The sequence below is a fragment of the Homalodisca vitripennis genome, chromosome X (genome assembly GCF_021130785.1).
Source record: "Homalodisca vitripennis isolate AUS2020 chromosome X, UT_GWSS_2.1, whole genome shotgun sequence".
Classification (NCBI taxonomy): Eukaryota; Metazoa; Arthropoda; class Insecta; order Hemiptera; family Cicadellidae; genus Homalodisca; species Homalodisca vitripennis.
This window is the reverse complement of record NC_060215.1, coordinates 80,868,367-80,893,141: the sequence shown is the minus strand read 5'-3', so window position 1 is coordinate 80,893,141 and position 24,775 is coordinate 80,868,367. Positions and strand designations below refer to the sequence as shown.

At 36.7% G+C, this 24,775-nt stretch overlaps 1 protein-coding gene across 1 annotated transcript in view; it reads left to right on the top strand.

The window, feature by feature from the left end:
* LOC124369251 (protogenin-like) overlaps positions 1-24,775 on the top strand; it is a 192,244-nt gene that overhangs the window by 92,596 nt on the left and 74,873 nt on the right. The window contains exon 2 of the mRNA XM_046827144.1: positions 20,398-20,591. Within this exon, the coding sequence (XP_046683100.1) occupies positions 20,398-20,591 (194 nt within the window). The remainder of the gene's footprint in view (positions 1-20,397; positions 20,592-24,775) is intronic.

Here is a 24,775-nt window from a genome sequence, read left to right as displayed (position 1 = left end):
TTGAACTCGTTTAGTTTTTTACATTACCTAGTCTACATCTACAAATTAGAATATAATCCTTGATTACATGTAGAAAATATGACAAATTGTTAATGGATCGTGAAAATAATAGATTGGCATTTGCCATAGTACACAGTCATTTATGGTATACTGGTTTAGGACAGATAGTGAGATGTGTGAATGTAATCATTATTAGCAAATAAAAAATTTACAAATTTTACATCTTCTAATTAAATTATTAGTCGTCAGTCAACTGAATTCACTAGTCGTTTCTGTATTTAGTAGACTATAGTAAAATACCATTCTGTTAATGCACTAATGAATTACTAGTCCTTATATTGCTACTAAGTCAAATCAATAGATTAATCGACTAATTTTTACACTAGTCGAATAAACAACTTGTCGGCTACCCCCAATACTAGCCACAGAATGCTTGTATTTCTTTACCCATCACATTTCACACTGTAGTAAACTGTAAACATTTCTATCAGACGATTGTGTGGGTAAACAAGTCCAAATAACTTATATGGGCCACGGACACTTGGTGTTAGCAAACACTAGTGCAGAGCGTGCCTGTCCCTGTATATCGCATCACATACATTACATTTGGAGATTTGCTTTAAGTATGGTAACATGTACATGTTCCTACAGAAAGTTAGGTCAGGAATCAAATCGATTTAACATCAATCGATTATGTTAAAGTATTGAATAGTCAGAATAATTAAATATTACTTCTCATATATTTTGGTAATGTTAAAACATAAATAGTGAAAGTGCACACAACATGCACTAAGTTTTATTGTTGCACAAAATGTATTTTAGCGTTAGATGTTGATGCTCGCCTAGAGATGGATGTACATTTTTCATGTCTGCCGTACTTTTAATTCATTTGTCGTACGGTGGTTATTACATTGACTTGAAATAGTGCCATTGTGTACCATTATATTATAATAAAGTAAGAAATTGATCTAAAGTTGTTTACATGTAAACTTATCTAAGCTCAACCCGGCGATTTGTTTATTTGTTAATCTTAGTTTGTTAACTGCCGTACTCCATCGTTAATTTGTTTGGAACAATTTCGGTAAAAATAAATGTGTTATCACTGAAGTATTAGTTACACATTAAGCCGGTAGTTTGATATCACATAATTCCTCCCGCCGGCACGATGTTTTTATATTGCTGATGATAACATCGTATTCTCGACATTGAACTCATCGAACAGTGACCTGAAACAGGCTATTAGGAGAAATTAGTTAATTGTCCGTAATTCTCATGTAATTCATTAAAATTGTGGAATTGACGTTCATCGTGAAATGTTGGCCTCAGTACTAGCTCACATACATTACCACCGCCCAATCCTTGGCGGACAGGCACCGGCTCTGTCTCGAGTCTTATCAGTATTCTGTGGCGGTCGCTAACATCCTCGCGCCCGCCCTAGACTCACTCACCTCCACGTCTCCGCGTCCTCCCGTACCGCAGATTCCAGCCCAGGGCTTCCCTCTTCGCTGACATCCTGGCGCCCGCTCTAGCAAGCTAGACACACACCTCTACGTCTCCGCCTCCTCCCGTACCGCAGCTTCCAGCCCAGGGCTTCCCTCGCGACCGCCCTAGGCTAGCTTTACTCACACACCTCCACGTCTCTGCGTCCTCCCGTACCGCAGCTTCCAGCCCAGGGCTTCCCTCGCGACCGCCCTTGGCTAGCTTGACTCACACACCTCCACATCTCTGCGACCTCCCGTACCGCAGCTTCCAGCCGGGGGCTTCCCTCGCGACCGCCCTAGCTAGCTTGACTTACACACCTCCACGTCTCCGCGTCCTCCCGTACCGCAGCTTCCAGCCCAGGGCTATCCACGCGACCGCCCTAACTAGCTAGACTCACACACCTCCACGTCTCCGCGTCCTCCCGTACTGCACCTGCCAGCCCAGGGCTTCCATAGCGACCGCCCTAGCTAGCTAGACTCACACATCTCCGGGTCCTCCCGTACCGCAGTTTCCAGCCCAGGGGTTCCCACGCCACCGCTCTAGCTAGCTAGACTCACTCACCTCCACGTCTCCGCGTCCCCCCGTACCGCATCTTCCAGCCCAGGGCTTCCCTCGCGACCGCCCTACCTAGCTAGACTCAGACATCTCCGGGTCCTCCTGTACCGCAGTTTCCAGCCCAGGGGTTCCCACGCCACCGCTCTAGCTAGCTAGACTCACACACCTCCACGTCTCCGCGTCCTCCCGTACTGCAGCTTCCAGCCCAGGGCTTCCCTCGCGACCGCCCTAGGCTAGCTTGACTCACACACCTCCACGTATCTGCGTCCTCCCGTACCGCAGCTTCCAGCCGGGGGCTTCCCTCGCGACCGCCCTAGCTAGCTTGACTTCACACCTCCACGTCTCCGCGTCCTCCCGTACCCCAGCTTCCAGCCCAGGGCTTCCCTCGCGACCGCCCTAGCTAGCTTGACTTACACACCTCCACGTCTCCGCGTCCTCCCGTACCGCAGCTTCCAGCCCAGGGCTATCCACGCGACCGCCCTAGCTAGCTTGACTTACACACCTCCACGTCTCCGCGTCCTCCCGTACCGCAGCTTCCAGCCCAGGGCTATCCACGCGACCGCCCTAGCTAGCTAGACTCACACATCTCCGGGTCCTCCCGTACCGCAGCTTCCAGCCCAGGGCTTCCCTCGCGACCGCCCTACTTAGCTAGACTCAGACATCTCCGGGTCCTCCCGTACCGCATCTTCCAGCCCAGGGCTTCCCTCGCGACCGCCCTAGCTAGCTTGACTTACACACCTCCACGTCCCCGCGTCCTCCCGTACCGCAGCTTCTAGTCCAGGGCTTCCCTCGCGACCGCCCTAGCTAGCTTGACTCACACACCTCCACGTCTCCGCGTCCCGTACCGCAGCTTCCACCTCAGGGCTTCCCTCGTCGCTAACATCCTGGCTCCCGCTCTAGCTAGCTAGACTCACACACCCCCACGTCTCCGCGTCCTCCTGTACCGCAGCTTCCAGCCCAGGGCTTCCCTCGTGACCGCCCTAGCTAGCTTGACTTCCCTCCGCGTCCTCCGTACCGCAGCTTCCAGCCCAGGGCTTCCCTCGCGACCGCCCTAGCTAGCTTGACTCACTCACCTCCACGGCTCCGCGTCCTCCCGTACCGCAGCTTCCAGCCCAGGGCTTCCCTCGCGACCGGCCTAGCTAGCTAGACTCACACACCTCAACGTCTCCGCGTCTTCCCGTACTGCAGCTTCCAGCCCAGGGCTTCCCTCGCGACCGCCCTAGCTAGCTTGACTTACACACCTCCACGTCTCCGCGTCCTCCTGTACCACAGCTTCCAGCCCAGGGCTTCCTTCGCGACCGCCCTAGCTAGCTTGACTTACACACCTCCACGTCTCCGCGTCCTCCTATACCGCAGCTTCCAGCCCAGGGCTTCCTCTTCGCTAACATCCTGGCTTCCCTCTACGCTAACATCATGGCGACCACCCTAGCTAGCTTGACTCACTCACCTCCGCGTCCCCCGTACCGCAGCTTCCAGCCCAGGGCTTCCCTCTTCGCTAACATCTTGGCGCCCGCTCTAGCTAGCTAGACTCATACACCTCTACGCCTCCGCGTCCTCCCGTACCGCAGCTTCAAGCCCAGGTCTTCCCTCGCGACCGCCCTAGCTAGCTTGACTCACTCACCTCCACGTCTCCGCGTCCTCCCGTACCGCAGCTTCCAGCCCAGGGCTTCCCTCGCGACCGGCCTAGCTAGCTAGACTCCGTCTCCGCGTCCTCCCGTACCGCAGCTTCCAGCCCAGGGCTTCCCTCGCGACCGCCCTAGCTAGCTTGACTTACACACCTCCACGTCTCCGCGTCCTCCCGTACCGCAGCTTCTAGTCCAGGGCTTCCCTCGCGACCGCCCTAGCTAGCTTGACTTACACACCTCCACGTCTCCGCGTCCTCCTGTACCGCAGCGTCCAGCCCATGGCTTCCCTCGCGACCGCCCTAGCTAGCTTGACTTACACACCTCCACGTCTCCGCGTCCTCCTGTACCGCAGCTTCCAGCCCAGGGCTTCCCTCTTCGCTAACATCCTGGCTTCCCTCTTCGCTAACATCCTGGCGCCCGCTCTAGCTAGCTAGACTCACACACCTCTACGTCTCCGCGTCCTACCGTACCGCAGCTTCAAGCCCAGGGCTTCCCTCGCAACCGCCCTAGCTAGCATGACTCACTCACCTCCGCGTCCCCCCGTACCGCAGCTTCCAGCCCAGGGCTTCCCTCTTCGCTAACATCTTGGCGCCCGCTCTAGCTAGCTAGACTCACACACCTCTACGCCTCCGCGTCCTCCCGTACCGCAGCTTCAAGCCCAGGTCTTCCCTCGCGACCGCCCTAGCTAGCTTGACTCACCTCCACGTCTCCGCGTCCTCCCGTACCGCAGCTTCCAGCCCAGGGCTTCCCTCGCGACCGCCCTAGCTAGCTTGACTTACACACCTCCACGTCTCCGCGTCCTCCCGTACCGCAGCTTCTAGTCCAGGGCTTCCCTCGCGACCGCCCTAGCTAGCTTGACTCACACACCTCCACGTCTCCACGTCCCGTACCGCAGCTTCCACCTCAGGGCTTCCCTCGTCGCTAACATCCTGGCTCCCGCTCTAGCTAGCTAGACTCACACACCCCCACGTCTCCGCGTCCTCCCGTACCACAGCTTCCAGCCCAGGGCTTTCCTCGTCGCTAACATCCTCGCGCTCGCCCTAGTTAGCTAGACTCACTCACCTCTATGTCTCCGCGTCCTCCCGTACCGCAGCTTCCAGCCCAGGGATGTTAGCCTCGTCGCTAACATCTCTACTATCTCTAATCTGATACCGATATGGCTTACTTTTTAAAATGTATATATTTCTAGTAACATGTTTCAGCTTTTTTCAAAGATGCAATTAGGGGAAGTCAAGTAAAACCGTTCGTGTATTTCACTGCTAGTGTATTATAGAACATTCTTAGTAATAAGTATAATACGTGATAAAATTGCATTGTATCGTTGCTAGATGTGAAGTACGATACTTGTAATGCATTTGCTCTTATTTATTACGTATTCATGGTAAAGGCTACGCAATAAATTTAGGCTTGATTTTATTATTAATGGTACTCGTAACGGGCTTGCATGCACTGGTAGTCTATGCGCAACGTTATAAAACGTATATATTTCCTATATAAAACATATATATATATATATATTTCCTATATAAAAACATATATATATATATATATATATATATATATATATATATATATATATTGAAAATAACTAATTTGTCGTACATTGAAATCCAGATAGTTCGTCACTTAAGGAGCTAATACTGAAGCAATGCGTTCCATTCTGCATAATATATAATTCAGCCAACGTGGGTTTTAAAAATAAGACGCTTATTATGATTAAATCCTCTCCCCCGGACCACTACTTGTAGTGGACTAACGCCCTTAGCTTCAGCCTCTAATGGTAAAATTTCGCCGACACACACACACACACACACACATATAATTTGTACACTAATATAGTACTGCATAAAATATTTTATCACATAAAATCTAACGATTTTTTAAATTTAAATAATAGTACTTTTATTTCTGCTTTAGACGTGCGAAAGCAACACCTGATGTAATAAATATCTAATAGATGAGGAACGTACATTAGTAGATATGTAAAATTAATTACCAGTGATGGTGTTCACATTAAATTTATAATGTTATTTATCACCTTTATCGTTGTTAAAACTCAATAAATCTGTTTAATGTCTCTTAGTGGGAAATTGTTTGTACCATGTATTAGCCTCATATTTAAAATGTGTTATTAGCCAAAAAATTTAAATGTGTATTTACACAAGTTTCCTGTTATTCGTAGACGTATATGCACTCCTCAATGTAGGCTACACGCCATTGCGGATCGCTTGAATGATCGTGGATACGACGGTCCATTGTGTAACCTACTAAAAACATTATTATATAAACAATATGGTAGTTATATATACACTTACACAAAAAAACAAATAAGAAATATTATGATTGGTGGAATGAGGATCAGCTGAGTAAACCAGCTGACTAGTCATAGAGTCGTCACTGGTTCAGTACGGCGGAGAATGTAAAAAATACGTTTACGAAACATACATGCTTGTAATGGAAGATAAAAATGTCACATAAATGTATCGATCAGTATTAAAATGTATACTACAATTGACAATTTTATTGTATTGCTAAGAAAAGGTAATGGAATTCTATGTTAGTTCAAAAGAACGCTGTAAACGGTGAGTGGGATCAGTATTGTAGGTGCCGCGTAACAGGAATAGAATGACGGCACCGTTTTGACATTCCTGGAACATTAGTTTGTACGATTTCACACTTCTGACGGGTTGGTTACACGACCATTTAATACGATCTATTTGAGAATTAACTTCGGTAAAGTAACGACACTTAATTTTTTCCCAGAACCTTTTACCTGCCCACTTGTAGAGCTAACTATACTTGATTTTGTTCCATTAAACCATTGCATTCCGATTTACTCCCTCGTATATGCTATTGCAGTTTTGCCAATATATGATCTAACTAAATTGATTTGTGGACATGAGTCTCTTTAATGAATTTAGCAACCAAGGACCACATTGCGCATCAGCTATCTTGTTCGTAGATGCAAATTGGAATGTATTTTATTACTCAATTTAAAATTACTAGGGAAGTTATTTTTAAAATATTTACCAACAAAGTACATTTTGAAAAACTGATCTTGGACATGTCTTTAAATATTGATAACACTAGTAGATATTTAAATATTATCGAATACTTATATATAGACAGTTTCAATTATTATATTTATGTTGCTTGAACGTCAAAAACCAAACACAATTAGAAACCGCAAAGAGATCGTGGTTAATAAACGAAATCTCTTATTCTGAGAAAATCTCAGATTCGTCTATACAATTTTAACTCAAAAGATTTCAAAACAGTTAATGAAGTACAGGAGGATATATAGGAAAATGTAACAGGCGCGTGACAAGATAGAGCCTTAAGTAATTATAAAGAGACATCTAAAACTGCGTGAAAAGTACTGGAGGGTATGTAGCAAAGTCAAGCAGGCGTTCACAACCTTAAGTAATTATTAAAATGTAATTGATGTAATGTAATTATTATATCAATGGTATTGAAAATTAAAAACAAAACTGTGAAAACTAGTGTTCCTCAGGGATCTATCCTTGGGCCCCTTTCTATTTCCGATCTATGTTAGTAGATATACTTAGTCCAGCGATCCAGTATGGAACTAGTTGAATATGGTAACGACACGACTGTAATCAATATAGAATAAATTAGAAATTAATTATCGGTTTGTCTAAGTTAGCACGATCGTGTGCTGCGGCTGGTTGTATTAATTAATAATGTCGTTTTATAAGAGACTAAGACACAAAGTTTAGGATCATAAATAGACAGATCCTAACTAAGCGATCATATTTATGGGATTTGTATTAGAATCACCTTAGACTATGCCCTTCGTAATATAGTAAAGTTCTGTTCCCCAGGAGTTTAAAAATGACCTAATATAATTTAATTCATCCACGTTTTGTGTGCAAAAAATCAGGACCTGGTAAAATAATGGGAAAGATGAATTACAGAGAGTTAAGTCGTGTACTGAAGATCTAGGTGCGTCTTGATTCGAGCCGGTGAAGTTGATCAATATGAAACCAGAGGCAAGGACAATTTTTGAACTCAAAAACATAGCCTGACGTTATTTCAACATCTGTCGCTATAATTTGCCATTAGTCTAATCATTAACTCCCAGACAGTGTCAAAATTCCAAGAACCAAAATTAATTTAAAACTTGACTGGAACCCCATTGGTGTCGAGTGCGTTCTAATCTGGTTATGATTATGAACCGCCTGGATACCTGAAAGTACTGGACTTGACGTTAATGCGATTGTCTCTGAGATAATGTATGAAATATAATTCTCAATGGGCGTAATGTCTAGATTGAGGCCTGCCTATTCAATACGATTGTTGACGATTGCTATACAATATAACATTGCAAATATTATAATATAATTGTAAGGTATGGTTATAATTGCTAGTTGTTAAGAAACCTTCATGATTCTGAAATTAAAACTTAATAATGATAAAGTTATACGCAATTTATAAAATCTTCACAAGGCATTTAAATGCATATACCGTACATTTAAAACTACATTTCTTCAACCACAATTCCACAACAAAATAATGAGGAGGAGGTTGAGGATTAAAGTTTCATATTGTTTTTATGGCACAAAAGTCAATGTCGTTTCTGTACAGACTGCTCTCAAGGCCCCTCTTTGAAGTTGGAAAATATCGAATCTTTCTGGCGCATATAAGACCTTGTTAGTCATGTTGAAAAGAGCATTTCTTGTTATTCCTCAAAGCTGACGTGCGACGCATTTAGACCAAGTCATGTTGTCAAACGACAATTATTGTCGTAAGCCACTTATAGTGGTAAAGGAATTTCTTTGATATCGAAATAAGAACTACATTGCTAGCGGATTTTATCTCTTCATACTCGTTTTCCACCTAAAGTTATATTTATTCTTTGAATTGACAAATAGTTCTATTTACCTTACACTACAAACAGATTATAAGACAGTAATATAAAATTTCCAACCGTGATATTAATGTTTTAAGTATTATTTTTATATGTGTTAAGGACCAAGTGTTGCAAAGTGATCCGATTCCTATATACTGTATATATTAGGAGTGGTTCCTATTAGTATTGTCTATTGTTATTAGTAATGGTTTCCGAGTTATTGGGTGTCTGTGATTTTTATAAAAGTGCGTTTTTACACCAATACATGTATTTTTAACAAAGGACATTTTTGCCTTATAACTATTCTTTTTAAGAAATAATTAATGAGTCAATAATTTCTTTGTATCTGCGTGAAGTGCACAGGCGAAAACAGGACCTTATGTCCCATTTTTACATTTAACCTTTTAAGAGGGCCAACTAATAAACACGGTTAGCAAAATAAATAAACTTAAATCTAGCTAAAGGTTTTCACAATTTAAAAATTTAAATAAAAATTAAAACTAAAATATTATTTTACTAAACAGATATTGTACGTAAAAGAGAAAAATATACTTTTTTAACCCATTTACTCAATAATTTATTCCGCCTCGGCAGCCGCGGCCATCCGCTCTAGAAGAGTTTTTTCAAAGTTGAATAGAACCGAGGAAGAGAATCTCTACATGTGATAACAATGAAGGATTTATTAAATGTTGCTGTTCTCTGAAATTAAATCGTCAGCATAGACGATCCAATGCGGGTTTTCTTAAGCTTATCTTGTTACAAATAAATTTGAAATCGTCAACATAATATAATGGAGTGCTCCTCAAATTAGTTAATTTTAAGATTGTTGTGCGAGTATAGGTTGACATATTTTCTCAAATAAACAAAAGTCTATAACAATAATTTTGACTTAAATAAGGGAGTTAATACGTTAGATATCCTTATAGTAGTATTTAAAGCTATGTCTTCATTTTATGTCATGTAAACATAATTTCGTTTTGTTTTCACCAGGTTTAAAACAAAATCTCTAATTGTATATGAATGCTATTTGAAAATCATATTTTTAATTATTCGATATTAATAATGATTTTATTGTAGTTTGTTTTAGTTTTTTTTTTACTTGTGTTGAAATGTAGACTTTCATTTACTTCGCTAATGCTCTAGGACTAAATTTATAGGTGTTTACCAGCTTTATGTAGAGCAGATCAAATTTAGGTAATTGACTGCGTTTTAAAATGCTTCAATTTAAAATGAAAGGTCGCTGGGATAAAATTAATCAATGAAGTACCAATTGATGTGATGCAAAATTTATATTCATACAGTATACGATTATGTTGTTGAATAGGGCAAGTAATAGGATATATGAAAAGGTTTGTGTTTGCGTGTGTGTGAACCGCTAACATCTGAACCTTTTGTGTGGCGAGCAGTGGCTGCTAATACTCATACCATTAACGCACACTTCCACTGCTAGCGCTGCAACCCCTACTACATAGTTCTCAGTAGGTAAACGATATTATCACATTTGTTCATCGCCTATCGGAAACACAGTACGAGGGCGCTGAGGTTACTGAGGGACGAGAGGACGGAGTATTTTTTTAAATTGTGTTTACTCAATAAATGACAACTGAATAATTTTAGGTAAGCTTATAATTGTGTACTTGTAGTGTCAGTACACGCTGTGGTGATTTGGACGTAGAGGTCAACAACACTAAGTTTTCTTGTAATCATCAATCCTGTTTTTGTTACCTCGTTATGTATATGCCTTAAAATGCATAATGGATTATTATTTTATTAAAATTAGCGTGATGAATTAACATACCTATTAATTAGCGCAAATACGTGACCGTGAATCTCTCATCAACTTACCGCACAAATTTCGAAATTCAGTTGGAAGATGTCCAGCAATATAGAAATTGTATACGAATTTCGACATTACATTGGAATATCTTCTCAGCCTTGTTGGACCTAGGCTTAAGAAGCAGTATATATATATATATATATATATATATATATTAATTTATGAGGAGCAATACCGAAAGTTATATTGCTTCGTTATACGTGGAATTACTTAAAATTAAATAACTTTATATAATTATTTAGTGTTAGTCCTATTTCCTATTGTGCATGATGTTCATCTTTACCTCTGTCTTGTGGAGGCAACGAACCTCCGGTACAGCAAAGTAGGTTTGTAGGTTGGTTTTGAATTTGATTCAATGGTTTCACATATATACCTGTTACCATAACAGCCCTGAAGTTAATAACGCTTTAATCGAATTTCTTTAAATTGGTTGACAATGTTTGGAATATGTATGTACTAAAGATATTTTACACCGCATAAATAATTAACGCAGTAACCGAAGAATTTCCAGTTGAATTCATATAGTATAGTAATAGCACTGTATACTCCTAACAGCTGTTAAGTAAAGTATAAAGATGTTTTATTTTAACAATATAAGTTTTAATTCAAACACTTTGTATTCATTATTGGTATTAGTGAAACCCGTGTGGAGTCAAATTTTAATTAATTATGTACTTATTCTGAAGACTTTTGATTATGTAAAAAAATTTTGTATGCCATGACCAGATTTGGTTTTATTTAACAACACATAATTCCAGAACACTTTTGTTTCAGTCTATATCGTCAGTTAAAACTTATTAATGGAATAAGCTGGATTTATGGGGTTAACATTTTAAAATTTGGTTCACAAAAGTATTGATATTAATACAAATAGTTTCAATTTTGCATTTGTATATCTGTGTGTGAAAACACTTTAATGGCTGACTTAACCGTGCTAGAATTTGGCAACTTTGAGTGTCTCTTAAAATTGTGTATTAATTTGTAATACTAATAGTAGCGTACAGCGTTATTATCTTTTTTGTGTACATAACGGCGATAAGAACTAATAGAAACATGATATGTCATAGCAGCGTCTGCGTGGAAACTTGCCAAAAATACAATACTTTAAGTAGTTTTGTGCGAATTTCCAAAATTTTCTGTAAGCATTAATAGGGTTCACAGAATTGTCAAATAGAAAACATCAGTAATTACATCTTTTTTAATTTATACACAAATCCCACTTGACTGTAAACGTTTGCGCTTTTTGTCGATCTCAAATGTAGTAGTTTACATTAGTATAGTTCTCGTATTTATATTATGAAAAATTGGAGCAATATTAAATTTCAGAAATTAGGGAAAGACAGAAATTCCGTTACAAAACTCAAGAATGACCGGTATTCTTGTAAGTGTTAGGGTATCGCTATGTACGGAACGAGTCATTATTTGTTGTAAAAACGTAAAACACTAGTAACTAGTTTTGTAACTAGTTTGGTACCAGCTAATCTAATAGGTCATGTTAAACAAACATGAATATTTTTATTTGTGGTCCAACGACGCGTGGAAACCAAATTTTCTGTTACAAAGAAGCAATTATCGAGAAATGATAATATCTTATGTGTTTTCGATGGAATGACACGTTCTAATGAAGGTGTTGGTTTGGCTCTACGAGGGTGGAAGTGTAGCAGCAGTATATCCATATATGTGTATAGTTTTATTTTTGTTACAAATCCAAATCTTGGAGCGTAAATGCATTTCCAAGTGTTTATAATTTAAAACATTTAGCTCGTTCGGAACATTTCTTTAAGAAGCTAGGGTGGACGACCTTACTCGAGGTATTATGAACTTTATGGGTTCTTGTAACAAACTTTAATTTTCTTTTGTGAATTTTTGTCTAATCTACATTGCGGCCATTCATATTTAAAACATATGCTAGTAATAAATCGTGAAAGCCATTGTGTAGTCATGTCGTTACAGTTTGCAATGAGTACTTGACATTGAGCTGATGTTTTCATTCTTCCAGGTATTTAATTAATCGTTTTGTACATTCCAAAACTGAAAATGAAAGTTACATTAGTAGTAGTGCTATTTGCGAAGCTAAGGAAAACATTATTTCCCATGCCTCCCAGTTTACCTTAGTGTACGTCTTTAACCCATAAGAAGTTGTGATAACGACATTATTTTACCATCAACTAAATTTCTCAATGTTTCAAGACAGTTCTAAAATGAGATAAATGTACGGTTGAAAGCAACTCTTTTCGGTAAATATAGGCATAATTACGCAGTTAACGTTGAATTCTTAATCGGTAATATCCTAAACATATTTATCAATCCTAAAATACTGTTGAAGGCAGTAATATTGCTTCGTGTATCACAATTTAATTACTATAAAATAAAATCTTCGATTACGGCTGGTTTGGTAAATATAGTCGAATTTTATATCTGTAAATGCCTTATTTGGATATCTCCATAAAAGTGACGTATGAAATGTGTATTTGGTCTATAAAATATACTTTTTTAGAAACGTCAGTGTGATAGAAAAAACTTTTGTTTAGATCATATAACAAATAAACATTTTCGCGATGATTTATATTTTTAGAAAATAAATTACTGTAGTAATAACTTAGATATAACCATTTCTTTTTTGAAATTTGTACGACCACCATCTTAAGACCTTCGGAGATACCAAACAAATTTGTTTAAAAGTTTATACAAATCGTTCCGTATTTCTGAAAATTATTTAATTTTTATCTATACAGAAATGGTCCATACAAACATTTTGCACAAATGTTAACTGCCGCCATCATGACATTTCTTACGTAATGTTCAAATACAAAATCTAGTTTGGATCACTTAAAAAATGATGGTAGTTGTGTTTATTCGTTCTGCCGCTACGGCATGTTATTATTATATAATGCAATTTTCAAAACTTTGGACGGTCGCTATCTTAAACAACACAAAATACAAACTAAAAACAAACTTTGTTGTAAATGATTTAATGATTCCATAACAATTTACCATTTTGCTCTACGAGGTACAATAAGAAATGTGTAACTCTTCCTTTTCGAAATTTTGAACGGTCGCCGAGCGCCGGCTTGAAACCTTGATATCTAAATTAAGGTAGGCACTCGTAGTTTGACATGGTTTAAGGTTTGTAAAAAATAGTGGTTGCAATCAACTAATTTTAAAAGGCATCCGATTTACTCATATAATGAAAAGTAGCAAATTAAAAATTGGTTACAAAATAGCAATAGTTTTGTAGCAGTGATGCGTGAAATATTCATCGGAAATAGCTGTTTTTGTAATTGTCATAAACATATCGATAACTAAAAAAGCATGCAAATTTTATAAGAGTAATGTTTTGTTATTTGCGCAGTTCACTGAGTGGCGTAGTCTATGAAACCCTTAAAATTATCGTTGACGTACAGAATAATCGCATACACGCAAAATATTATTTGAAAATATTAAGGTAGGTGATCATTTTGGCTTTTGATGAAAGCCGTAATACCCTGGTCATTGTCATATACATGTTTAGAAATGTGAAGATATCTCAACATCTTTGTTATAAAACTTTTTTTTTTAATATTATGCTATTTCATGCCGTTTACACATTTTACTATCTGAAGACATTAAAAAATAGCACAATTACTCGTTAAAAACTATAATATTTTAAACTTAACAGAACTATAGCGAATAAGTAAACATTTTTAGTAGGTCATATAAAGAAACAATTTAATTTTTTGTAGGTAAAGTAGCAATGGAGATAAGGAAGAAAACCCTTGCTGTGAAGGCTAGCAAAACTCATGTATGGGAAATCGCTTTGGAGAGAATTGGGTACTACCTGTGAGTGCTACTCTGCAGTCCTTGTGTATGCAATCCAAATTAATCGACGGAATAGTCTTGCTCTATAAAACTCTGTCAACAAATAACATTTGTAATAAATAAATAATGTTACTTAACACTCAGTTTAAGGGTATTTAAAAAAGTTGTGACACAACGTCGTAGGTATATTATTTCATTATTAAGGTAAATGCTTAATTTACTAAACATACTTTACACATTTTTGGTAAGTAGGTTCTTTATTTATTTTTAAAGGCATTTGCACAGTGACCGTGCATTTGGAATAGTGGTAATATTAACTACTAATAACCTCTTTACCATCACTTGCATATCGGCTACATTCATTTGTAGTCATTACCTACGAACGTGTTTTAGTTGCCCATGAAATTTTGGCACCGGAATCAAGACTTGATTGATAGACTAGAAATAGACGAAGAATAAATATGTATTTTCATAATATAGACTATATTATTTAGCACAGTACAAGCCCATAAGGTATTTAAAACGTACTAAACACCCCAATATTTGAGCAATGAGATGTCTTAGCGATTTATCGACAGATCGCACACCAAAGCAATTCAGGCAGGGTTGTGTTGCACTCGGTTTTAGCTTTGGTTCGTTTTAAAAATGTCCTTGCTCTAGGAAGACGGAATATTGAACACAAGAAAAACGGCTGAAGATAAAGATTGAATGTTTTACTTCATGTATAGGTATTGATGACCCAAGGCAATAACATGTTTAAAATGACGAAATGCGACTTAGGAATAACACATTTTGTTAATGACTGGATATAACAGTTTCTTTCCTTCATATTACTTATAGATACTGTTAAAACATCGTATCTTAGGCAGTTTTCCATAGGTCTGATTTCAAGATGACCCAAAATACAACTTATTTGCCTACAGTTCCTTTTGGATTGGAATTATTGTAAAGTGTTTATTTTCTGTTTTAAGGGAAATATATCTTAAAGAGATGTGACTATGAAATACAAAACCTATCGATCGGCAGGTCTTAAGATTCCCATACTGTTGTGACCACCCCTGTCAGTAAAGTTAGTTTGTAATCCAGTGGAGTTGTCAAAGTCGGGGAGAGCGCGCTGAGTCGCGCCAGCCAGCTACAGTGACGTTGCCGCGGTGGGGAAGGGGATGAAATGGGGCATTGCGCAATAGCCACACCCCTGGTGCGCGCGCATCTCCACCCTTATCGAGCGGTGACGTGCTGTAGTAGTCCACCCTCTACTACTATATGTGTTTACTACGCCTCTACAATTGCTGTACATGCACCCGGCTTGCATCGCACCGCTGCACTTTTGGCCGGGGACTAAACATAGAGATGGCAATTCGTACACAATCTCGTCTCGTTTCGCCGTCGGGCTAGCTTTGTTTGTTTTTGTGTTCGAACAGTATTGTATACCATTTGTTTTTTCGATTGAATATTTGTATACTATTTAATGCTAAAACAAATTTAATATTAATGAGACATTGGCGTTCCTTTAATGTAATATTTAGCAGTGTTGTTTTCTTTATTCCTGTGAACAGATGGTACCTGCTCAGTTTCATACATTAGTTGAATGTCGGTAGGCATTGTACCTTTTGTGGAATGAGCGGATCAATCCACGTTTGGAACTAAGAAAAATATTTTGATTAAATACATAATTTCTTCCAGTATTTAGGGAAGAAATTTTGACACATTAAAGAACAGTATGGCATTTAAACACTTTTTACGATTTTGCAACTGTGGAGGCACAAAAACTGGGTAACCCTTTCTTCTGAGCGTCAGCGAAGAGACACAAAATTTATTTTATGTCTGTCTCTGTGCGCAGGATATCTCGAGAATGATTTTAAATATGTTTCATATAAGCGAGATGGAATTCGTTTATGGTGTATGTTTTTGATGCAATGTCCCTCGTCTCAGCAGAATGCTATGAAGAATGACTATTACAGTACAACTGCTGTATTTGTATAACTCATATTTTTTCAGATCTAACTGTTGTAATTTAATATTTTAATTTATATTTTACTCGTCAACATCGGAAAGTAATGGTATGGCCTTTTTATTTCCACAGATAAAACAAACTTAGTTTCTGCATTTATTTTCTAATGTTGTCAGAAATATCTTCTCATGTTGTTATATTGTCATAATGATTTACCACATTCTTACTACTTGAGAATTACTCCTGAGTTATCCCTCCCATTCTTGACCCAAAATAGAGTTTATAAAGTAGTTCTATTTATCGATCTCAACAATCTGCATGCAAATCAGTATCAAACATTTTAATGTAAGACACATGAGGCATAAAAGATACATTTTCTGAGATTCTATAACAAAAAGTCTCTCGACATTAAGACTTTGTAAATACAAAAACCGTCACACATACCGTAACCATGGCGGGAAGGGTTGATGTTGAGTTTAGCTCCAGTTCACCCTTCTGTCTCTGCTCAAAAGTTTTGTTTGATAGAGTTCATCTTAGCCTTAGATTGGTCATTAAAATTTACATACAGGTGTTCAGCGTTACTCTCTACCAATCTTTTCAGGTATTATTCTTGGATCAGAGACAAACCAAACTATCATATTCAGCTGTGGAAAAATTAAAAGTTACTAAACGGCTGCTAATTTGTATTTTTCACTTAGTTTTAAAATTTGGGAACAGCTTGTTTTAATTAGTTGGAATTGCCTTTATAGCTTTATAACTCAAAGAACTAATCACAGATATAATAATCTTTACAAGCTTATTTTCAAAATGACGGTCCTTTAAATAATTTAAACGTCCTGTATCGTAAACACGTTATGTGACAAATAAGCTAGTTAATTTTGAAAATCGGTTTATAAATAAAGGGAAACAATTCGCTTTAAACAAACGAGGACTAAACCGTATTATCTGTCATTACGTGACAGCATTTGTTGTGAGCCACGACAATCGGTTGTTTTAATTTTAGTAGCTGATTATAGCGTTACATTTCATACATTTCAAATTAAACCTAAGTTCTAGAATTATTATGGAAATTATTATCACAATCTAACATTATATTGTTGTAATCAGCTGATAAGAGGCGCTAAAATTAAAAAAATGTTTGTTGATAAGCAGTCCTGTCACATAATTGCAGTTGATATTGTTTAGTACTCAGCTTTTTGAAAGAGAATTATCTCCCTTATTTATAATTTTCTTATGTAACCGATTTTCATAAACTTGGTATCGTTGAGTTTATAATAAAATTGACTACAAAAATACATGTAAGTTTTTTATCTTAAAATTTGTTAAAGATATTTACGTGTAAGGTGTTTAAATAGCCGCTATTTTGAGTAGTTTGTTCAAAATATTATTTTTTTTCTGTAATTAGGTATTTGGGTTATAACACAATATCGGTTACGGTATCCTAAGTGTATCCTCGGAGGGGACAGGCAGTATACAGTGAGGACTCGATACGCAACAGTACCAGATGACACCAGTTCTGTTTAACCAGTGGTGATGCGCACACTATAAATGACACCAGTTGGGCTATTTATGAGGTCAAGGTCAATCCAGGAACAACTATACTGGCTTGCATCATTCTAGACTCTGATGCGTGCTGGGCTGGGCATAAGTTGATTTTCCCATATCAACCCTAACTGATGCCAGATACCGATTGTCTTTATCATGACAACAAATACCTCTCTTAATTGAAGCTCCAGCTCAAACCATCTTAGATATTTGACTATTATTATTTATATAAAGGTTATAGTATTATTAACTATATAAATACATGCAGGTATCAATAATGAGAGATGGAACACTCCAAGGTAGCATTGTCTTATCATCAGGGAGCTGTTCACGTACAACTATTACCAACATTTAACAGTTTTTCTTAGATTTCTGAGGGCAGCCATCTCACAAGTTGTATTCATTAAAAAAAAGGTAAATGTTTAAATTAAAGTTTTAAAAGGTTGCTAGACGGATGGCCAAATATGATTATTGTTAAGACTGAATAAAACAATATTAAAAAGATTTTCGAAACATTGAGGCTATGGCCCATTACAAATTAGGATGCAGTCTTTTTGTTGCAAAATAGATTTTGAAGCTATATTGACGCTCCTTTCACATAATACTCTATGAATGTCAACACATTAGCTCTGTGCTTAACTGATATGAGATCCAGAGTTTCCGTATAATGTCATTGTGCTATGAGGTAAAGGAATCTTACAGCAATGTTGTTTTCTTTCAATTATAACACATGACAAAGTATAGACATATATCTGTTTTCTGATACAAATTATTAGTTTCTGCGTGGGTGTTGATAAGAAAGAAAGGAAAATGATCGAATTGAAAAGTTCAGCATGCCACAAAGACAGAAAGTTAATGATTCTTGTGTTGACATGTAAACTGTGTTTTGGGATTGCTCAGAGTTCAGACCTCATATAATGTATCTGAACACTGCGAATAGTGTTGAGTTTATTTGTATTCGGTGAGGAGCCTCGTTGATTTACGAGGCTCCTCACCGAACGTTCGGATTGTTTACTTGTCCCTCCTGTAAAGATTTGTTATTAAAATACGCGACTCAATCTGAACTGTTGTTCAAATTATGAACTCCTAATTTTTTGTAATTTTACGGTTTCGTAATCAAGTAAATTTGTTGCCCTATTTTGTGACAGTTGAAAATGTAATGATAAAAACAGTGAATCACACGGAAAAAACATATAAAATGTACATTATACTGTAACAATACAAATGGTTAATAAAACCCAGTAAAACACTATATAAAATTAAATTTATATTGAGTTTAACCATTAAATTGAGTCAAAGCATATTGTTTTATGTACAACTAACAAAAACACTTTTTATAAAAGTTAAGCACAAATATACTTTGTAATACTCAATAATTAGTTTAGTGTGAAATCTGACAAGTAAACTATGGAGTTTATGTTTGATAATGTAATGTTGAAGAGAATGGAGTAGAGGGTTACCCCCTAATCCTCTTCATCAGGGCAAAACATGCATGTCTGTAGATTGCAATATGCTGCAGCCCCTCTTGGCTAACAACAATGGAATTCGTTCGGGATATATTGCCACTGCTACTGCTACGCTTGTCGGCTTGTGCTACAAAATCATATCAGTTTTATGTTTGGTCTCTTGCACTCTCTCCACACTCCCGCTCAGTTGTTTATTTACAAACCACTCTGCTCTGATGAATAATATTCTTTACACGGGTTTTAAATGTTGGTTAAATATTCTACAGATATATTGTATGATATTTGTAATAAATAATTTGTCATGTATTGCATAATTTATGTTGTTTTTAATGTATGGTACACACAGTATTTTGTATGGAAGACTGAGTAATAATACTGTACAGTAGCATATCAACATAAAATATAAAATACATGTACAGTTTTCTTACTTTATGTTAGTGTGCAGTGTCCTACAACTTCAAAACATTGTCACTCTGAATGATTGGCCGACTCCACGAAATGTTTGCTCCAGCAAGTGTTCACTTCTAATTGCTTTCTGTTAGCAATTTCCATGCAACATCAATTAAGAACACCACTATTGTAATTTCGAGATTTGTGTGAAATTTAAATAAAGTTACATTGAAGACAATAGTCTTTCCTATCTTAAGTGTGTGACTTACAATAATAAAAGTATTGTGCTACAAAATTTATCGTAAACAATTTGTGGAAAATAATGCAATACTGAAACTGTAAAACTGCATAAAGAAACGAGCTGTTCATGCTCAATGAATTACAATATCATAATCATCAAATGACACTTCTTACCTTTTAGAAAAAACAATGGACACATTCATCAAGAAGAAAAAATTATAAACACATGAGAGAAGATAGTAGTAATGACAGTGTATGCGATCTTACAACTTCAGTATCGATTCCATGATGAATTCTTTTAGGTCTGTAGCTGGGTGTGAAGTTCGGTGTTAAGGTAGAGTACATTCACATGTTGTGAGGTTCTTGTGTAAAAGACCAATACTTCGAACCATATATACATGATGGTCATCATTGAAGGAGAATGGTATTTGAAGCCTTCAGTTCTATGATGGATTGTTGTAACAGAGCTGGGATGGGTTTGCAGTTTTTGAGGAGCTCAACTCAGGACTCAGTGGTGAATTGTTCTAACATTATTCTAACAAGGTCATACTAGGTTTTTCTTCCACTCATCATAACTATCTCATCATAAAGGACGACTGATGATTCTAAGCTTTTAATTTCACCTGTTGTTACAGGGCTGGAGCTGGGTCTGCAGTTCGGTGTAGAACCCCAGGACATTGTGGTGAGCCGCAACAAGCCCACACTGCTGCAATGTTCATCTCCCACTCAGAATGTCTCCTTCCATTGGACAGTGGACAACAAGCCCCTCCCTTTAGTTAACAACTCCCGTATCCAACTTCTTACCAATGGCTCACTTTACTTCAAAAAGGTAAAGTAAAAATACAGAAGTAACAAAATAAAGGGTAGTATAAGTGTTTATAAAATTTCTTGCTTGGATATGGAAGGGTACAATATAATTGCTTTTTGTTGTTATGGGTTCTTTTAGTTCATTATTTCCCTCCTAAATATCTGCAGTAACAAGAAAATGTGGATGCCAATAATCAAAGGGAAGTGAGTTGTGTTTATTTTTTGAATATTTAAACGAAATCTTAACTCTTTTGTAGGTTACATGTATAACATTAGGTCCTCTACATAAAATAGATAATAAACAATATCTTTTGCACAGTTCCTATAGAGAAGTACAGTTTGTCACAAATGTTACTGCAAGTAATGTGGTCAGTTCAAGTTAGGGTCCAAGTTCTCGAGTTCAGACATTCAAAAATTGAACAGAAAGGGTGTATTTGATATATTTAAATAATATTCATTGAAATAAAGTTTTAATTTTATTATGCACCTTTAATCTATCATGTTTACGAATATTCTTCAATTTGAGGAACTTTATTAATTAGTAGTTCAGTATCAGAAAGAAAATAAGTGTAGAGTAGCATTTGTTTTTATACTATGCACAGTGAATTAGTACATGTAATCAACTTACATGAAGCCACCCACACTTACTAATACAATTTGCGTCTTATTTTGTATCATATTATTAGTATATAATATAAAGAATAATTGAAGTATCTATGTTTAAGGTTTCTATTTATTCAACTTCATAGAATAATAAACAAAAATTTCGTTAAGTATGAAATGAAAATGAAATGAAAAATGACTTTATTGAATACAACGTAAAACATATTCAATTGGCGAGGTTAGGACTATTAAGTCCTCTCTTACACCTAACCATAAATTAATAAACTCTACTATTAGTGTAAAACAAGAGCCACAATACAGTTTACATTATTATTTTACAATCGAAAATTATAATATCTATTTATATAAAGTAATAAAATGAAACAAAGGTTTTCTATGAAACTAAAAATAAATACATAGAATAAAACTTACAAGGAATTTAACAGACATTCATCCATCACCATTCATACAAAGCCATCGTCCCATACCCTATGCCACGATATCGTCAACCCGAAGAGGCCCAAAACAGATGGTCCCTAAGCACCCCCCGAAACCGTTCCCGACTACGAATACCTCTAATATGATCCGGGAGATTATTCCAAAGTCGACAAGCAGAGACTGTGAATGATTTACTGTAAATAGAGGATCTATGAACAGGAATAGATAACAGAGAGGCTCCACGTCGAGTATTCCAATTGCTTTGTTTCAGAAATGAAAGAAAAGCGTTCAGACAGATAGGAAGGGGAATGATCGTTATACAAAATAGAATGTAACATGCTGAGAATGTGGAACTGACGGAGTAGATTCAACTTTAACAGATGTAACTGATTGATGAAGGGTGTTATATGGTCATATCGTCTGAGGTTGAAGATAAAGCGAACACAATAATTTTGAGCACGTTGTAATCTGTCCGAAAGCTCAACCGTCATGTCATTTATAACTTCGCTACAGTAATTGAAATGGCAGAAAATCAGGGTCTTCACTAGCATTACTTTCAAATTCAAAGGTAAATAAATAGCAAATTGCTTAAGACTATGAATACCAGCAAACACCCTGCCACAAGTCTCAGTAACATTATTGGCCCAACTAAGAGTTTTTGTAATAGTCAGTCCAAGATTTTTGACCTTATCACTGTATGAAAGAGGATGACCGTTCAAAATGAGTGTAGGAGTGTTGTTCAAGTCGATACCGCTCAGAAGTCTGGAAGTTCCAATAAGAATAGTTTGAGTCTTGCTTTCGTTAAGTTTCAGTCCGTGTTTGAAGGCCCACGTTGCAATAGCGTCAATGTCAGTGTTCATGTCAGCAACAATGTTTAGATAGTTCGAAATGGAAAAGTGGTTGTAAATTTGTAAATCGTCGGCATACAGGTGAAAAAATGAGTGTTTGATCATAGCAGTCAAATCGTCGATGTAAATTGAAAAAAGAAGAGGGCCAAGGACAGAGCCCTGTGGCATTAAGTATGCATGTAATTAATTATGCGTTGAAACTTCCAAAACAAAAATTAAGTGTTTGTCCATTGGTTATCTCTGTTTCAATTAGTAAAAAATGTTCATTCACTTTGTTTGCTTTTAAATACTGTTAAAACTTGTATGCTTGCATACTCAGTCCAACGCAGTTCTTACATTTCAGTATCAAATTCTTACATTTCAGTATCAAATCATGTGCTCTGGGATTGTACTTCCAGTAATCTTGTTTTTCTAGTTCAGAGTCAACATATCCTCATGATGTTGGTAATTTGTAACATTATAGTACTTTTAAATGCCATAAATGAAAGTCTATAAAAAATTCTAGAACAATGTCAAGGAAAGTTTCTTCACTATTGGATCAAAGATGTTGGAATATTGTTTAAACATTTATTGAATATATTAATACTTTACAGTATTAATAAAAGGTCAGAATAATCAATATTTAGTTTTTTGTGGGTGGCAAGGATCTTTCCACCCTTTCTCTGCACCTCTTTCAGGTCTCTTCTTACCAAAGTATTGTAATTAAACGCATCTCACATCTCTCCCGTTCTTTGGATCAACTTTAAATTAAACTTTTGTTCTTTGTAATTTACCTCTAATTAGTACTTCCGCTTCTTTTAAACATCTGTGATATGCAGATTTGTATTGTCCATTGAATGACAGGAGTTTCTGTATGCTGTGTTACAAAAGTGTTTCTGCCCATAACAAAGAATATTATTTTACAAAGTTTTTAACGAGTGAACTGAGGAGAATAATTAATTAGTAGTTCATTTACAATTTAATAAAGTATATGAAATGGTATAAAAAGTTAGGTTGTCTTAGTTGTGACTAACTGTAAGATATTTTTTGGTTTTTTAAAAGTCGTAGACTATTTTATCAAAAAACTTTTGGTAGAGTGTTTATTATGTACGAGAGAAACACCTGACTGATGATTTTTTTGTTAAAAATAATATAATAGTATATTAGATTATATCTATCAAAGTTTAGCATTACCTCAGCCTTACTCCTACACCACTACTTAGCATTATGTTTCAGCATGTACATCAGTGGACTGTTGTACATAAAACAAAACATATACAGTATATTCCAATTTATGAAGTGTACATAAATATTGATTAAATATATTGATAAAAAGATAAGGGAACAAATCATGTTTATCAATTTCCTGTAACCCTAATACTGTGGCCATGCAAAACTGTTGATACAGTATCCATTTCTGGCACTTTGCAAGGCTTTATGAAAAAGTTTGTTTAAAATACTAAAACCATAGAATGTTTTTAGTGTTATGTATAAAATCTTTGCTGAAAGTAATTACTTTTAAAAAACACTTAAATGCTGAAGATCAGGTAATTTTTTGGGGAAGTTTTACTGTAAAATGAAACTTCATATACAAGTTTATATTGGAAATTCTAATTTTGAACCCTCAAAAATTGTATAAAACAGAGTTAAAACAAAATAAAAAGTAGCAAAAACGTGTAGAATTCTACTAGAAATAAGATCATGTATATAGTATTGTAAGAAAAGAAAAACTATATTTTTGACTATTTGTAGTTTATAAGTATGAAAAAGTAATTTTGCAAAGGTTGGATTATTTAATTTTTTGGTGGTTATAAATAAAATAAATTATAAAAAAAAATAAAATAGCTTTTTATTGGAAATAAAAAAACAATATTAGGAAATAGTTACTTTCCACTTCAAAACAAAACGAATTTCTTGTGTGACTTTTTGTCCATCCTTTTATTTTTATAAATCTTTAGAATATGTATTTCCTATTCACAACATTTTGGCTAAAAGACAGAAGTCAGGCAATATTTTGGCTTAAGTTAAAACAAAATTTGTAAATGTTTATACATTTAAGAAATAAGCTTTAAATAAATGTATAAATTTATAACTTTAAAATAAACTATAACAACATTTTTAGGACTTTTTATTCATAATATCATGTTTGGACACTTTATAATGAAGAAGTAGATATACGATTAGTTGAAATAGATTGGTTTAGATTCCCACTCATTCAACTCCACCACAACTAAAAAAATAAAGAATGTTGTAATTTACCAGGGCTAAGAAAAGCCCTCTCTAACACAACCTGGAGACCAACGGCTGACTTAAAGGTGACTTCCAAACCACTACCAAT